This window comes from Lepisma saccharinum, chromosome 5, assembly GCF_977018435.1.
Source record: "Lepisma saccharinum chromosome 5, izLepSacc3.1, whole genome shotgun sequence".
Lineage (NCBI taxonomy): Eukaryota > Metazoa > Arthropoda > Insecta > Zygentoma > Lepismatidae > Lepisma > Lepisma saccharinum.
Window position 1 is genome coordinate 18,162,968 of NC_139233.1, and position 19,077 is coordinate 18,182,044.

At 36.7% G+C, this 19,077-nt stretch overlaps 1 protein-coding gene across 1 annotated transcript in view; it reads left to right on the forward strand.

Annotated features, from left to right (window-relative positions):
- LOC145987658 (uncharacterized) overlaps positions 1 to 19,077 on the forward strand; it is a 90,442-nt gene that overhangs the window by 34,832 nt on the left and 36,533 nt on the right. The window contains exons 13-16 of the mRNA XM_083122170.1: positions 1,206 to 1,280; positions 2,745 to 2,825; positions 10,199 to 10,279; positions 11,934 to 12,002. Coding sequence (XP_082978296.1) covers positions 1,206 to 1,280; positions 2,745 to 2,825; positions 10,199 to 10,279; positions 11,934 to 12,002 — 306 coding nt within the window. The remainder of the gene's footprint in view (positions 1 to 1,205; positions 1,281 to 2,744; positions 2,826 to 10,198; positions 10,280 to 11,933; positions 12,003 to 19,077) is intronic.

Below are 19,077 nucleotides of genomic sequence, written 5' to 3' on the forward strand. Positions count from 1 at the left end.
ATAGATTTTCACATGTGTGCTCAACTATGTGTGGAATTGAGTTTGTTTTAAAGATCACTTTATGCACAGGTTAATCAAGATTGGATCTACAGTTTAAAGTAGTATCCTAACTGCTATGTGCTCAACTAAGTATTGAACCCAGAACCCATTGATTACAAGGTAATGACATTACAACTGCAGCATCGGGGAGGACTCAACTAGGTATGGAAATCGACTGATTCACGTCTGCACAGCACAGTTCTGTGGGGACATCCATTGATTTCAACAAAGTTGATCGACCTTGCTCATTGCCTTGTAATCAAAGGGTCCCAGGTTCAATACCCAGTGGAGACACACAGTGGTTCGTATTCCACTTTAAACTATAGGTCCAGTCCCGATTAGCCTTACTGTGCATAAAGTGGACTTAAAACACCAATTCAATCAATCACACAGCTTTGACCCTTTCCAGCATCACCCCCTCCAATGCACAAAAATCATCCACACTCACTCATGTATTTTTATGTATCATTATATCAAACTAAATACATATCAAACATGCTTCATGATATTTAATTAGTTTTTACAAATTGTAATGCAAAAATATAAATTTTTCAGAGTTTGTTGTGAAATATGAAGTTTGGTGAGGTTTTCTGTAAAATTTTATGAAAAATCCTGATTTTTTTGCAGAGATTAGTGACAAAACACAATTCTTGCCAACTATGTGTTTTTAATTGCCCATTTACACACACAAATTGATTGATTTATAACCTAACAGAGATTTTTCCCATACTGCAAATACTTGTAGTTTTGTTTCTCTTAAGTGAAGTGGCCCCCGTGGCAGAGTGATTAGCACATCACACTATGATGCCATGGGTACCGGGTTCAATCTCAGCCTGGGTATGGATGTTTGTGAGTCCATTCATCAATTTCATCATGTCATGACTCATCCCCCATCTTCAGAAATTAGCCAAAAGTGGCACAAAAGGCGAAGTAAAATAAAGCAAATCAATCAATCAATCTTTTAAGTGCATACTATAACAATGGTCCGATTTCCTGCACAGTAAATGGTTCTCGAAGTTTGCTCTGCTAAAGAGATTAATATTATTATGATTTCTGTAACTTTTAAAGGGTGTATGTGCATAAATATAAGGCCAAATGTTTTGTGGCTATAAGACCAAATTCCCCTTAATCTTCTATCAGACTAATTTTCTACTCATATTTTACAGAAATCCAACAGTCCAGAAAGGCAGACAGATAGTAAGTATCCAAGGAAGACATATAAGAGGAAATCATATAGAGTGGTAAGTGAAATATTCAGTGTGGATTAGCAGCAATTTTTATGTAACATGGTATTCCACAATACGATCTAAAAACGTATTCTGACTTCAACACATGAAATCTGCATACACTGGGTAATAATATGGATATTTCACAGAAGGATACATGATGCAGAACTCCGGATAGTTTTCAGCTCTTTGTAACCAGATGCTTATACGCACAACCATGAAATTAGGCGGGTGGCAGAAGTTTGTACTGTTGCCACGTTGGAGCACAACTCCGTGTGTTTGGAGGTTTAAGAGAATGAAAGATCTCATTGTAGAGTGGGTCTTTGTAAGCCATGTAATACAAACTGACAGTATTTGCTCTAAAGGTCAGGGATGACACAAAAGTGCCCCAGTAGAGAGAGAGAGGTCGGTCTGACACTCGAACTAGGCAACACTGTCCAGTTGGCATTGCCACACAGTGCATGGGAACCAGTGACTTTTGTCCCCGTCTTGCTTTGCTTTTCCCATACGTGGCACCAGCAGAATTCTGCTCAGTTGCCTATTTTCATGGCTGTGCATTTAGTGAAACACTTGCTTCTACCAGCTCACCTACTTTACTTCCTCATGACAACTTTTGAGGCAGGGTCAAAAATTCTTGTTTGAATTTTATTTGTGTATATTCTGTATGCTGTTCCTATATTACTTCTTGCAAAAGTGCTGTTCCAGCATTGGGCATTATGCATGATTTTCTTTTTTAAAGTCAATGTGTACATTTGGTAAACCAAAGTTATTGTGCATTATTCTCGTACTGACCCCAGAGGTCTTATCATATGAAACACTGACATATTTTTATTTTTATCTCCTTTTTCTTTCCTTCTCTCAGACATTATGGATTTCTGTGAACTCTTCTAAGAAGATTCAACATCTCACTCTTTTTTTTATATTCATAACACAAACACAGTTGAAATTTTCTTCTTACACAAATGTATAATAATTCCATGTAACTTTTGTGAAAAACTTACTTTGTTCACTTATTGATTTCAGCAACTTAATGTCACAGCCTTCAGTGATTGTTGACCATAAATAACCTAAATCGATAGGTGAAAAAGTTTTTTTTCTGTTTGTGTGTGTGAAAGTTACATGGAATTGTTATACTTTTGTGTAAGAAGAGAATCTCAGTTTTTGCCTGTTTTTTCAAGCCCTTGTCAGTCTTCCTGTAACTTACCTGGTTCTAATGTAGACCGAATTGCCCCAAATAGTATCTTCTTCAGTGAGAGATTTGTGGTAAACTGCACTCTTGTCTCATTCCTATGTTTTATTTCTGTCTTAAGATAAACATCATGAACATTCTGACCCTTTCCCAATATTAATGAAATGTTTAACAACACAAAAGTCTTGAGAAAACAGAATTGATAATATCCTGTAGTTCATTGAATTAAACTCTATTTTCTAAAAGAACATTTCCATTTTTAAAACCTAATATCTACTTTTTATTTGTAGAGAATCAAGCCCAAGGAAAAGGTTGAAGAAATTTCTAATGAAAGTCCTAGTGCTCCAATCATTAAAAAATCATCCACAACAGTAAGTTGCTCATTTATTATACAATAGATTTTTAGTTAAATATCAAGAATGTGGCAACAGTTAGGTTATGAAATTTGAAAGTCTTGAGAAAATATTTAATTAAGTAGATGCATGAGCTGTTCATGCTCTTTATGGAAAATTTTTAATATGTTGGATTGGTAGAATATTAGTTACCGGTATCAGAAAGTAATATTGGATTGATGCCTAAGTTCATAGCGTTTTTTTCACCCGTGGGAAAAGTTTTTTTTTTTCCTTTTATTTGGTACTCATTTGAGATGTACAGAAGACAGAAATTAATCTGTAATATATTTTTCTTCATTGTCTATGTCTGTCTACCAATGGTGGGGAAGTTTTTAGATTCCACGACTGAAGAAATAGCTGATTTGTGGTTAAAGAAGTTGTCAAGCCAAGTTGGAAGAGAATTTTTGTTATCAAATGAGTTTCCTTGAAAAAAGATTGATTGGTCGATTTCTTTATTCACCTTTTGGGATTGGATTGATAGATGGAAAGGTGGAAATCTGAGGGTGCAAGATCGCGGAAGTAAGGAGGATGTGGAATAACCTCCCAACCAAGTTCCTGGATAGCAGCTTTCATCATGTTAGCGGAGTGTAGGCATGCATTATCATGTTTCAGCAGCACTTGATGTAGTATTCCGGGCCCACTCGCTGATTTGTGTTGTTTTCACTTAAAGTGTGTGTATCCTAAACAAACCCATCGCAAATGGGTATGCAAATGTCGCACTATCGTTGAATGGTGACAGTCAGGGTTGTTAAAGGTTCAGGAATTTTAAATAATTTCAATTCCGGTCCAGGAGAGAAAATCAGCAAGCGTAAATGGGTTCTGGACCGTAAAGAATCTTTTTATCTGTAAAGTATTTCAATTCGGTCCAAGAACAATTTTTCCCGATCAATGTAAATACGGTCTAGGAACCTTTTTCCAATGTAACAATACGCAACTTGGACCGAATTTAAATTGTGCGAGAAAAAAGGTTCCGGTCCTGCAACGGAACCCATTAGAACCCATTAGAATTTATGGGTTCCTGGAACTTTAACAACCCTGGTCACAGTTCATCACATTTCCTCTCGGGTCAACTGATGTGGATCGTCATGGATTAAAGCGTTTAAATGGTCTTCATTAAAGTGTGATGGCCTTCCTGAACGTGGAGAATCACTCAAGTCAAAATTGCCCTCTTTGAAATGACAAAACCATTTTCTTGCCCTTCTTTTGCCCTTTCCCCAGTTGACATTTCTTCCCATGCATGGCACAAATGTTTAGAGTCCCCTCTGCTGACTTTGCTCCTCTGTTAAACTCGGACAGGAGAATATGCCGGAAGTGTTCGTTTTTTCCTACTTTGCACTTATTGTTCTTTAGCCCAAAAATGACACTATCTTCCTTCAAATCTGCATAATTCAATTTATATTCACAAGCACAACATGGGCACTCCCAATTGATGAATGTTCGATAAACAAACTACTAACACCACAGTGTTGCCATACTGAACACAAACGCTACAAGCTTATGCATCAACCCAATATATATCAATACATCAGAAATTTCACTCCATCCTTCATGAATGTTGGCATTGCGTATGTGTAATAATATACTATTCCATATGTTTCCACAAGTAACAGTAATATTGAGTTGATTGCACACACAGCATGTAGAAGAAAATTATATTTAAGGACCAACCCTAGCTCAAGAGATATGCTATTTAATTGTTCAATTGTCAAGAAAAACTTTATAAGAAGTTCTAAAAGAACATATCCTGAAGATGGTAATAATATGGATCCTAATTTGCAATTCATTGTACCAGTTTTAATTAGTAGTTGTTAAAGTTGTGTTGAAAGTAAGGTCATAATACGAGAGGGTGCTAAAAAGTTCATGGTCCGACCCAGAAAGGAATGCAGTGGGAATGATGGAATTTTACAGTTATTCAATGTACTCCTCTCGAGGCTCGATGCACTTCTTGGCACAGTGCTACAACTTTTGCAGACCACTTAAAAAATATGTTCCACGGCAGTGATCACCTGCTGATGTTCAGGTGTTTTTTGAGTTTTGGTAGGAAAAGGTAGTCTGACGGAGCCAGATCTGAGGAAAAGGGGGATCATCAAGATATTGAAAGCTCAAGTCACGCAGTTTCAAGTGTGTTTGCAATGGTCGATGAACAGGCTCATTGTCTTGAAGGAACAGGACCCCCTTTTTGAGCTTTTCATGATGTCCCTGCTTCAGAATCTCCTTCAGTCGGGTGAGTTATGATGTGTAGTACTCTGCATTAACTCTTTGGACTGTGGCTAGATAATCTATAAGTAGCTCGCTGTCTTTGTCCCATAAAAATGAAGCGAACATCATCCGTGCAGACTTTTCTGCTTTTAACTTCTTGCGCCAAGGTGAACCACAGTGCTGCCATCCCATAGACTTATTTTTATCTCCCGATCATGGTGATATAACCAGACTTCGTCCATGATAATGACGAATCTTGACAGGAATTGTTCAGTGGGTTCAGAATGGGACATGGTTTTCCTGGATGCCTCTATCCTTAAGTGCTTTTGGTATCTGTAAACAGATTTTTTGGTACCAATTTCCCTGAGAGTTTGTACATGCCCATATCATTGTGAATTGTGGCACCAATGTGTTCCCATGAAATGCCCCGAGTCTCTGCCACACGTTTCACTGATATGTGGTGGTCTTCAAGAATCAGGTCATGAATTTTATCAATTATTTGTGGAAAGGTCATTGTTTTGGTCTTCCTGCACAGAAAGTATCATCTGTTGAGAATTCACCACATTTAAACTTTGCCACCTACTTGTTCACAGTTGCGTATCCTGTAGGATGTTACCCACTTCCTTATGGATCTCCTTCGGGGACTTGTTCTAGTGGAAAAAAAACTTCATCACAGCCCTGGTTTCTGTGTTCATAAATCTCGCTTGCTGGTCAGACATGCTCACTTCATATAAGGTTACCAGATCGCTATAAGGGAAATGTAGGACATAATGTCCCAAAATGTAGAACTTCAAGTCAAAATGTAGGACACAAAACATTCACAATAAATAATACACATTTCCAAAACTCTAATTTAAAATTTACAGTTTTCATATTTTTAAAAAATTAATTCCTAAATGCAAAATTTCCAAAATTGTAATCAGTGCTACACAATATACATTCTTACTACTTGTTTTAACTGATACTTCTCAGAAACGTCAATTTTTATTAAAAATTCAGGTTAAGTCAAAATATATTTATGAGACCCTGAACAGTTAAACGCTGTAAAATTATACTGAAGCCCTGTACCCAACTTTTTACAGACTTTTTAAAAAAATATTTCTCTCATGACTCCGTTCTGCTGATGGTAATGAAAGTACTTTCTCATTATGACCTGGAATGGTGAACAAATATTCAGCAATTACCATAATTTGAAATGGTTCCAGAAGTTTCATCTAGGGTAGTTTCTAGTTCAATAACTTTGCTCTCTATATTCCCTGCTTTAAGAATGGGAAACACTTTGTTCCATCAGTATAAACCCCAAGGCAAGAAATTCCACTCAGGCACTGAACAGTGACATCATCATCATAATAATCATAATCAGAATGTGACCCGAGTGTTCTAGCAGAAACTTCTATTTTCTTTTTGAGCAATGAGTGAATCAAAATAAATTTCACTATTGAGTTTGGGAGCGCAGTCCATAGACTTGTAACTTGTATGATTTCTCTTTGTTATACTGAAATACACATTTTCCTGATGCCAGACATAAGGATAAAATGTAGGACATGTCTGGTAACCCTAACTTCATAGGACTTAAAAAAAGGAAAGGCTTCTATTAATGCTCTGACTTTTGCTACTTGAACGTACAAGGATATGCACTTTCAAGACATAATATGACCTTTCCTCAAATTGTTTGGGAACGTGGTCGGGCCATGAACTTTTCAGCACCCCCTTGTATAACAAACAAATAAGCATGCACAATCAAAATTTTAATTAAGCAAAAATTTGCTAATAATTCTCACTTTGTTTCTATCTTCATGAACTCTTTGAACCCTTTCCCAATATTGAGAAAATGCTCAACAAGCACAAAATTCTTGAGAAAACAGAATTTGCGTAATACCCAGTACTTCATAAAATGAAATTTTATGTTCTAATAAAACCTTTAATTTTTAATTAATTTAATTAATTTAATTAATATTATGTGACGCTCAAAATGTAGGACATTTATGACATTTTTCAATTTCCTCCCGGATGCCAGACATAAGGATAAAATGTAGGACATGTCTGGTAACCCTAACTTCATAGGACTTAAAAAAAGGAAAGGCTTCTATTAATGCTCTGACTTTTGCTACTTGAACGTACAAGGATATGCACTTTCAAGACATAATATGACCTTTCCTCAAATTGTTTGGGAACGTGGTCGGGCCATGAACTTTTCAGCACCCCCTTGTATAACAAACAAATAAGCATGCACAATCAAAATTTTAATGAAGCAAAAATTTGCTAATAACACCCTGTAACATGATTTTTGTTCCTGTGTAGTAAGTTTTATTTTCTAAAAGCTTCTGACTGGAAACCATAGAAAATGCCTATTATTCCCCTCAAACTTTGTTTTTGTGACCAGGGCAGTGTTATTTTTAAATTTTACCTGTTTTCAATGAGAAAATATACGAATTCGTGCTTTTCATTTACATAAAGAAAAATACAAACACACATACATCAAAAGTGACATATATTTGCAATCTAGTTGTGAACAAAATTATTGCAAAAGATTTAAAAATGAGTAGTTTTCCGGGATTTACGATTATACTGTACATTACTTTCACGAATCAGTCCCCAAATATAGTCTCCCATCATGTTCTCGTTATACTGGACTTGGTAGCGACGTTCGAATTCCAATAGCTATATCTTGATGGAAACGCTCGCCTTGCTCCTCCGAGTACGCTCCCATGTTATCGTTAAATGTATGAAGGTGAGCATCGAGGGCATGACTTTTCAGGGACATCCTGCAGCCCATTTTGACGTAGTTCTTCACCAGAGTCTCAACCACTTCCACATAGCTTTCGGACTTATGATTGCCCAAAAAGCCCTTAACCACTAAAACAAAGCTGTTCCAAGATGCTTTTTCATTCTCATTGAGCTTCTTGGGAAATTCTTCGCATGCCAAAAGCTTCTTTATCTGTGGGCCGACGAAGACACCGGCTTTGATCTTTGCATCAGACAGGTTAGGAAAGAAGTCTTGAGGGTACTTGAAGGCTGCTGACTCCTTATCTAAAGCTTTGACAAATTTTTTGATCAGGCCCAATTTAATATGGAGTGGAGGCATTAGCACCTTGTGGGGGTCTACCAGTAGCTCCCACTTGACGTTGTTTTTTCCCACAGAGAACTCGGTCCTCTGTGGCCAGTACCTCGTGTTGTAGTGCGCTTTGGTGTCTCTGCTGTCTCATAGGCAAAGATAACAAGGAAACTTGGTAAAACCGCCTTGGAGACCCATTAGAAATCCTATGATTTTGAAGTCTCCGATGACTTCCCATCCATACTCATCATATTTCAAGGTATCTAGCAATCGCTTTATGCTGTTGTAATCCTCTTGGAGGTGGACTGAGTGAGCTAGTGGAAGAGACGGGTATGTATTTCCATTATGAAGAAGCACGGCTTTAAGACTTCTGGACGAACTGTCTATAAAGAGGCGCCACTCATTTGGACTGAAGTCAATTCCAATTGCTTCAAACAGACCGGTGACATTGTGGCAGAAGCAGAGTCCATCTTGACTTATGAAAAAGCTGGAAAAACTTTGATGACACTTCCTCTGATCTGTTATTTGCACACTTTCATCTAATAAATTCCACTGCTTAAGCCTGGACGTCAAGAGTTTTGCATTGGACTTGGTGAGACCAAGATCTCTTATTAAGTCGTTAAGATCTTTTTGATTGGGATCGTACAGGTTTCTCTCCTCGGCTCGAAAATTGTAAGTATCAAGATCAATGTCTTCCTAGCTCTCTGACTTACTACTCTCGTCTGAAGAGGGCAGCTTTTTCTCCGGAGGAGTGGGCACGGGAAACTCAGGGCAATGTGGCACAGGGGCGATGGACAAAGGTATATCCGGATATATAATAGCTTGCGCATTCTTTCCAGCCCGACGTTTGGAAGGATCCACCATGCAAAAGTAGCAATTACTTGAGTGGTCAGTGGGTTCCCGCCAAATTCTTGAGATAGTGAACTTCATGGCTCTCTTTTCTCCTCTGTACCATCCTGCAAAAGACAAAAGACAAAAATAAACTAATGTGTATTTTCACAACATATTTCACATATGAGATATGTAGATATATATTTAGTATGCACAAAATTATATACTTTATTAACTTTGTCAATCAGGTGCACAACTGCACCCAAACCTTGTGACTTAGGTGCACTACTATTGGTTAGGTGCACAAGCAACTTACAAAACAGGATGTACAATTCAACATTAATGTGGGTAAAAATAAAGTATATGGTAGTTTATTAAATGTTAAACATGTAAGGTGTTAGTAAAAGTAATTTTTCAAAATACATTTGAAATAAATAAAAAACTCTAGGCCTTTTCAAGAAAACCCTAAATATTTAATATATAATTGAAATTATTAAAATTTTATATTTTAATTTTCCATCTTACCTTCCAGAGTTTTTTTTTGCAGTTATCGCAGGTGAAATGAGGTGCCCAGGTTTTGTCTTGTTCTCCTACAGACATGCCGAAATATGCTCTGTATGCTTCACACATTTTAGCAGATGCTTTCACAGAGTACTTATTTCCTCTTTTCTTGATAAAATGGCCACAGACATAACAAAATTCGTCTGCCATATACTTGCAGCCTCTTGATGCCATTGTAAACGTGTATCTAAGCTAGGACGACAATGAACCGCTTCAAACTGCATGATTTGCACTATTGTTGCTGGCAGAATGCCAAGACCTGTCCATTTCAGTTATAGGAGAGACCAGTATATTGTTACAGCGCGCAATATGACACGTTATTTATCTTCTTTATTCATAATGAGAAAAAACGTGTACTGGAAAAGGGTAAATCTCAAAACATCATTGTCCTGGCTACAAAAACAAAGTTTATGAGGAATAATACCCATTTTCTATACTTTTGGAACACAAGGAATTAGGAAATAACAATTATTACCCAGGAACAGAAAGAAAATATTTTTTTGTTACATTGTGTAATTCTCACTTTGTTTCTATCTTCATGAACTCTTTGAACCCTTTCCCAATATTGAGAAAATGCTCAACAAGCACAAAATTCTTGAGAAAACAGAATTTGCGTAATACCCAGTACTTCATAAAATGAAATTTTATGTTCTAATAAAACCTTTAATTTCTTTTTTTTAACTTTTTATCGACATTTCCTTTGTAGAGGATCACACCTAAGGAAAAGGTTGAACATGTTTCCACTAGAAGCTATAGTCCTCGAATCATTAAGAAATCATCAATAACAGTAAGTTACTTATTCATTATACCGTATCAATCCTTAGGATTATTATTTATTTCACTTAAAAATTTCTCTAGAGGCTTCGAACTCATCAGGTCATTCACTTGTTAGTTACCAGCTGTCCATTCCTCTCAGGTATGTGAAATATGCACTGTCGTGTATCAAGCAAACTTCCTGATGTATTGAAGCTGCAAGGTTGACAAAAGGTTGACAAGCAGCTAGCTGTGTAGAATACTAGGAAGGAAAACTCGCGTGTCAGCGTGGAGGAGACTCCACGGACAGGGGTTTAGGGGATGGACAGACTGGCAAGGGACTCACTTTTTGTTTTGAACAGAGAGAGAAAAGAACATTTTGGGAAGGAGAGGAGTCAGCCTAAGTTAGGTGAACTACCTACGAAGCCTACAGAGATCTCAGTTTTATTTCACTCTACCATAGAGTTTTAATTCAGTATTAATTATGTTGCAACAGTTATGAACTTACGAATACAAATATCTTGACGTATGAAAAATACACATCAAATAATATTTATTAAGGCCGGCAGTGCTTGTAACCCCCTAGAATGAACAGTTGTCCCAGTAACACAAGACAACTGTTAACATCTTATTTCTCTTAAATTAATCAAGATTTTCAGTTCTGTTATTCTTTTGTTTATTAGTAAACATACAAAGGTTTGACATCCTGAATATCAAAACAATTCACTTAGTGCTAGTATTATTTGTAAGCAGTTTTGTAAAAAAAAATGATTTTTTTTTTCAGTGAAAAGTATGCTCTGTGAAGCATTGTTTCTGAAAATAGACTTGTCACATTGGCCCTATGGATGCTAATCACTTGAAATATGCAGTCACCACACCTGCCATTGATGTCATAGGTTGGGTGCAAGAACTGAATATCCCAGAAAATTTTGATACAATGCTTTTCAGTGCATTGTTATTTTTAAACAAGTATTGAAGTGTGGGAACATAACAGTGCTACATACAAGGTATTTTTATTTACTGTGGTGACCATAGCTACCTTTCAAGTAAGATATTTTGTAAAATTTCAACTTTTTAAATTATTTTCTTAAATTTCATTATTGGGAGATAAAATATTTAAATTTCGCTACTGCTGAGAGTACTGTAAATGCAAAACAATAATAATCTTTCTGTGACAATTAGTTCTATTCTGAGCATTTGTTTGTCAGCAGTGCACATGTGAAAAACACTGGCTTGAAAATCTCCCATCTTGAGAGGCTAGTCAGTGTCAGAAACAGCTGCCCATCAAAGGTTAACTAATTATGAAATGTGGGTAAGTTATTTCATGTTGTGCTGATTATAATCACACACACACACACACTTTTCCCCTTCCCTCTCCCTCTTTCTCTCTCTGGGTGTGTGTGTCTGTTTCCAATTGTGTTTCCAATTCGTCACACAATGTAAGAATTTTGGCGGAAAGTGGCAAAATTCTCAGTTTCTAGCTTTCAAAATTTTTACTACCACATACATTGATATATATATATTCACACACACACACACACTTATTTTTAACACTGTAACTAAAGTAAAAGACCTTAAAAAGTCTTAAGCAGATCCAGAGCACACCTTCTTCTTGGTGAATCCTTGTATTAAATCTCTGAGCTTGCCAATTCGTTTCTCAAATATGAAACTTAATTTTCATATTTCAGAAACCGGAAGAGGTTATTCAATTCAGTCCTTTCATGTCTAGTAACCTTCAAATAAAATCATCAAAAGAGGTAAGCTAATATCGTTTTGGAATATATAGGCTTAATGTCAGAATTTACGGATATATGTGTGTGGGTGAAGGTGTGGATTGTAAATAAAAGCAGCAAAATTGTTGCAGCATTTTCTACGTAACAGTCAGAGGCATGGTGTGACATGCATGTAACTGGTGTTACCACAGGTAACAGCAAAATGTGAAGAATTAAAAAAAGTTTTTTTGAATAAAATAACAACATTGTCAAATGCATTAATCAATAGCATTGCTGTCAAGTAGATATTGCGAGGGGTCATTCCATGTCAATTCATCCAGGTCATGTCAACCACCATCCCCGATTTTGATGAAATTCGGTATACTTATAGAACTTTTAATGCTGATTACAAAAATGACAATTTTTGTTAGATTGGTCAAGGGGTTCAGAAGTTTCGTGCTTTTTAAAATCTCCGTGTACTCTCGAGTAACATGCATTATGTTGTAAATGATAATATCTTCTCTCAGATTTGCCATAGAAACTTCAAGTTTGCTTTATTTTGTTCAGAATAGTGTAAGCTTTAATTTAAATAAGGTTTTAGATGAGTGTATCAATAACCATGTATTTTTTTGTATAATTTCATGTATTTTTAGAAAAATAAATGACTAACTTCAAGATCGAATTTCGTGCAATGCGTCCCCCCCTTCAATTTCCTCCAAATTTTATATATACGTAGCTCAGAGTGTGTACTAATGCCTGATGGAAAAATTGGGATGGGAGGTTCAGAGACAGGGTGATAAAAAAATAATTTGCATCAAATGACATTAAAAGTTAATCTTATTAAAAATGCTTATGTATTTAGTACAATGCCTGAAGTTCAATCTGTTTTAAGGTATAATATTCAGAATTTCTGTTCAATATCTGTGAAGGTAAGCATAGGAGTAACCTTGTGGGGGCAATGAGAAGCATTTGCCCCTGCCCAAATTTATAGATTAATTAAAATTTACAAGTTAAATATATTTTGTGAACCTCCTGGCACTTGAGGAACAAACATATACAGACGTTGTTCACATTATATCCGACCATTTTTGATGGGTACTCACCTTAAGAGATACCGCGCCGCCACCACCGATCATGTTCTATTGGACCCCCAGTATTGTGGACTATCGCCTGGCATCACAGGTTTCATTGCAGCAAGCTCCGGCGCAGGACAGGCATGGGAATTCTGTCCCACTCATCACTGCAAGCTCTCCATAGACCATCCAGGGTGCATGGGCGGCGATGTTGAAGACGTCGTTTCAACAGTCCAAATGCGCAAAAATCCATTGGACTGGCATCTGGGCTTTTCACAGGAATGTCTTCAAACGGAATGACACGATTTCCTAATTCCTCTGCCATTTCCTGATAAAAACAGTGATGTTCTGGCGGTGTGACTCGAAGCCTTGTCCATATGGATCATCACCTGGTTCGCGTCCATTCCATACAATTGTGGGATGTCTCTCCGATAGATAGGTGTCAGAACGACATCTTGGATGTATCTGGCATTCACCTTCACGTTTTTGTCCACCTTGCGTATCATCAACTTACCCTTATATCTGAATCCCGTCACAACCATAAAGCCATGAGGGAAACTTTCCCTGCACTGATGAACAAAGTTGCTGCGCCCCTTGCCGTCAATGTCACGGTATGTCATCGCCCGAATGTGACCACCAGCAGTGACACTTTGCTTGCAGCCATTCTCCTGGTGGTTTTTGTGGGTGAATGTTTCACAAGGAATCCCTGTTGTGTGTAACGGGCCACAATAGCTTTCGCAGTAGTCACCCCGAGTGTTAACCCATTCTCCCGACACTGTTTCACAATGCGTACATATGAAAACTTAGCATGAAAAGGGCTATTACGTAACCCTCTCAATACTGGTTGATTTTCGGCGCCATTTGATAACATTCACTACCAACACACACACCTACAAGGTCAGACACAACACTGCTCCCGCCAGCAGACCCATAGTTCCAGCATGATACGCCAGGTGGCAGCACCAAATCGAAAATGGTCGGATATAAAGTGAACAACCTTCTGTAAAGGGTAATAATTGTGATTTTTCAAATGCATTTAGCAAATAATATTGGACACTATTTTTATGGGATGGAAAACTTTGTGATTCTCTCAACCCAAAGATAGTTCCCAAGTTATGTTCATGAAGATGGTACCTAATAATACTTACTCTATTGTACTCTATGCATTGCCAAAATTTCATGTAAATAGTAAATACTATAAATTGTGCTGTTCACATTTTAGAAGAATATTTTGACCATTTCAACACACAAAAGTATTTGACTTATCGTTAAGTACATATGCCCTTCCATTTGTGTTGTTAATGTCCACTGGACACAGAGCAATTTGTGGCCAGTAGTAGGAAGTTGATGGACCAATTGGATACATGCAAGAATTTAATTGCTGCATCTCCTTTTTCCACGTGGACTTTTGAAGCAATCCTACAAACAAGTTTGAGTCGCACACACATGCTACTAAATACTTCTTCACAACAGTCAAACCATACAGTTATACGAAACATATTTCATCAGCACTTATTATTTTTGCATCGACTGTTAAACAACCAGTGTTTCAAAATAACTAGTTACAAGTAACCGTTACTTTTTATTTAGAAATTCTAACTGCAACTAGCGACTTTTAAAGTAAATAGATGTATCGTTAACAATGGTAACAGAGTTACTTTCTGTAGTAGGGGAAGAGTTAAATTTGACAATTCTGTTCCCAACTATAACATAAATATATGTACCTTCTCTGGATGCTACGTAAAAGGATTTTCTTGGAATTGCTGGCCTGGCAAGGAAGCTATGCTTTGTTGCATGGTAACTTTAGAACATCCATGCTTTACTTCAATTCATTTCTAATTGTATGTGAAAACTTCAGTGTTTTTGGTGAACTGCTGCTTTCGTTTGGAATGTTGTTGTCGAGCTAGGAAAAAGTCATTGTCGAAGGAGTGGATCTTTGTATCTTGTTGAACTTGGAATGGAGGAGAAAGAAATAGGTGTAAGTGGAATCAATAACACCACAATTAAAATACTGTGATTAGCATACAAATGATTTCTTAATTAAAATCATTCAAGCAAAGCTGACTCTGTGTTTCATCATTTATTTGCAGTAGTAATGTAAATATATGAAGACATATTATGTACCAGAAACATAAGTAAACTCAACTAGAAACGCAAGTCTTCATGATCATTGATTTGTGTAATTTTTACACAAGTCAATGATCATTAATTGTAAGTTAGTTTCACAGTAACTGTAAAGTACTTTCAAAGTACCAGAACTGTAACTGAGTTACTTTCTAAGTGAGTAACTGGAAGTCGGTTACTTGTAAAAAGTAACTTACGGAACACTGTTATGTATCTTTCAGTCTAACCTGAAATTTTCCCTTCGCTCCTCATGTCGTGTCAAAAGACTCCAGCGATCACAAGGCGTGGAAATGAAAACTTACTACTTCTATTTTTGAAAACACACACTTACAGCAATCAAATGAACATTAAACTACATATTATAATTATTTAGACATTTTCCTGCCACTAATAACCTGTTGCTATCGTGATTTTAGCTTGTTGATCAATCTCAGTTTTTTAAATGTTGCCAGGTCCTGGTACATCAAGAGTAGTTTATCTGTCCATCTCACACTAGTTGTCTATGACGTCATTAATATTTGCCAAATTAAAAAGTGAACAAACACAACATTTCAACTAAATAACAATGAATCACAGTGTAATGTCCAGGGCATTACAACTGTAAATAGCCTGTAGCCTAAGTTCAGTATAATGCATACTTAATCTTCCTGGTGCTGTTGTATAGTATATATAGTTGTTGTGATATCACCTTCCGTGCTTAATAAGATTTTGATGCCTTGAATACTATAATTGGTACATCATTGCCGCACTTGTTACTTGATACTGTAGAAGTCTAGACAAGTCTTTTAACTGTTCCAACCACCCCGTCACAAGGAGATTTTCTGTGGTATGTGGCAAAAAAGTCCATTTGGAAAAACTTCAATCAGCACAAATGTGTACCATTAATTCTTACTTCATATTACATGTCCCTGTGAAAACCATATTACCATACTACCATATGCAAAAAAAGAACTTCCACATTGAGATAAAATGCACAAAAAGAATGTTCTCAAAGAAAAATTACTAAACTTGGGAATACTAATAGTGATGATTATAATTTTAAAATCGTCGTCGCCTTATAATAAAGGGACTTTTGATACCCGATGGAGGCACATAGTGGTTCGGATCCCACTATAACCTGTGGGTCCAGTCTCGATTAGTTTTAATGTGCATAAAGTGGACTTCAAACACCAAATCAATCAATATAATTTTTTAAAATATTAAAGACAGTTGAAACTAACTTAGATACAGTGGAACCTCGATTTTAAGTTATTCAGGGGACCAAGCTGCAAAAAACTTAAAATGCGAGAAAATGTAAAACCGAGGTAAATTTCTTAGCAGTTTGCTATGTTGGGACAACCAAGATTGAATGTAAAATGCAGCAAAATGTAAAATCGAGGAACTTGAAATCGGGGTTCCATTGCAATTATTATTTGTATGTTTTAATTAATCTATAAATTTGTGGAGGGGGCAAATGCTTCCCATTGCCACAGAAGGTTACACCTATTCACACATAGTGAACAGAAAATCTGAATATTATACCTTAAAACATATTGTACTTCAGGCATTGTGATAAATACATAAGCATTTTTAATTAGATTAACTTTTAATGTCATTTGATGCAAATTATTTTTTATCACCCTGTCTCTGATTTGCCCATCCCAATTTTTCCATCAGGCTCTAGTACATATTCGAGGGAAATTGAAAGGGGGGGGGGGGCATTGCATGAAATTCGATCTTGAAGTGAAGTTAATCATTTATTTTTCTAAAAAAATACATGAAACCATACATAAAAATACATGGTTATTGATACACTCATCTAAAACCTTATTTAAATTAAAGCTTACACTATGCTGAACAAAGAAAACAAACTTGAAGTTTCTACTGCAAACCTGAGGGAAGATACTATCATTTATAACCTAGTGTGTGTCACTCAAAGTGACGTACTGAAAGTGATGTACATGGAGATTTTAAAAAGCACGTAACTTTTGAACCCCTTGACCAATCTAAAAAAAATGTCATTTTTGTAATCAGCATTAAAAGTTCTATAAGTATACCGATTTTCATCAGAATCGGGGATGGTGGGTAACATTTTCACAAAATTCTGGATGATTTGATATGGAATGACCCAGAGGATATTTTTTTCTGCAGCCGACAGAAGCGAAGAGGGTGGCAGTTCCGCCACCTTGAAGAGGTAATAAGAGGAGAGGGCACCAATGCAAAGGAAGAGCAGGTGATGACTTTGGGACAGTGTGCTATGGGACTATTCATATGCCTGTTCAGGGGCCCAGTTACCAGTCAGGCCTGCCGGTATATGCCAGTGTTGTCACATTGGATTGGCAGAAAAGGGGATACTATTTCTCTGAAGCAACTAGAACTAGACTGCAAAGCCAAAGCTGGCTTTAAATACAACTGAGACCGGTTAGGTACTGGATGAGAATATAGTTTCTTGGTGCGATTCGTGTTTTGAACAAACTTGCTTCAAAATACTAAGTTGGTAACAGTAGTACATACAGCTGGAGTTCCGCTGAAGGAGCAGAATTTTGTCATCTGCTTACCGCACAAACGTCAAACTGACCCGAGAAATGTGTCGTTCTTCTTCTTCCCCTTTCCACCTCATTTGCAAAGAAACAAATGACAAGGTTCGACCACTATTCATTGGATTTTCATGATAACTGTCTCATGGGTGGTAGTTCTTGCTAGGAGTGTTTGTGGCTATATCACTGAGCGGATTGAAAAAGAAAGAAAAAAATGAACAAAAATCTAAGTCGAAGGCAGTTTTTTTTTTGGGGGGGGTGTAGATGATAACGTCTAGCAGAATAATTGTCATACTGATGGCCGATAAGACCTTTTCAAAAGCCATGCGACGCCACTGATAACAGTGTAACCTAACATCTGCCATAAGTAAAATGTTGGAAGCTCAGGTGCGTGTGTCATAATTTTAATCCTCCTTCCTTCCTCATGCCATTGCTCCAGTCACAGTATGTTCTGTGCTGTGAGGATGGTATTGCAATCATGAATTTAATACAAAGTGGTTCTTACAAAGTTTTTTTTTCTTTTTTAAGTCCCTGTTTAAGTTAAGAAAGCAAACTAAAACTTGGATAATTCACATTGCACAGCTGATGTTTATTGAAAAAATATATGAATTTTACATCAAAATAACCAATGAGTGTGCATTTGACACATATCAATCAAGATTCAAGGAATAAATAACAATAGTAAATTCAGCACAAAATAATTATTTGCAAAAGAAAACTAAAATTTTTGCTTGCATCAGACTGCCTCACAATGTGTTTGACAATTAGATGTTCTGGCCGGCCCCCGTGGTGGAGTGGTTAGCACATCATGCTACAACACTAGGGGTCCCAGGTTCAAATCCTGGCCTGGGCATGGATCTTTGTGAGTATCAATTAATCAATTTCAGCATATCATCACTCAACCCCATCTTCGCAAATTAGCCAAAAGTGGCACAAAAGGCGAAGTAAAATAAAGCAAATCAATCAATCAATTAGATGTTCTGTTTGCCTGATTCGCATTCTGTTGGTCAGGAGTAAAATGAGTAAGATAAAATAAGCAGTAAAAAATTGGAATGAAGTGATATTGCCATTTTTTTAGAATCAAAATAGTGATGCTTTGAATAATTTCCAGTTTTGTGAGTATATGACGTAAAGAAACTTGAGTCTTACTGAGAAGTCATTGGCACACTTTTGAAGTTATTTTTCTAATAAATCTCTTGAAAGCCTGAAAAGGCGCAATGCTATCTTGGGGCCCCCTGTTGCATATGTGGGTTTAGTGAACACGTGTTTTACTTTATAAGCTATTGTGATAAGTGATATATTAACGTTTTCCCCAATTTTATCTTTATTTAACTGTTGTGCCAATAATAGAAACGAATGTTCTGTCTGCATTAAAAAAAATGCCCCAATGCAATACACTGCTTACAG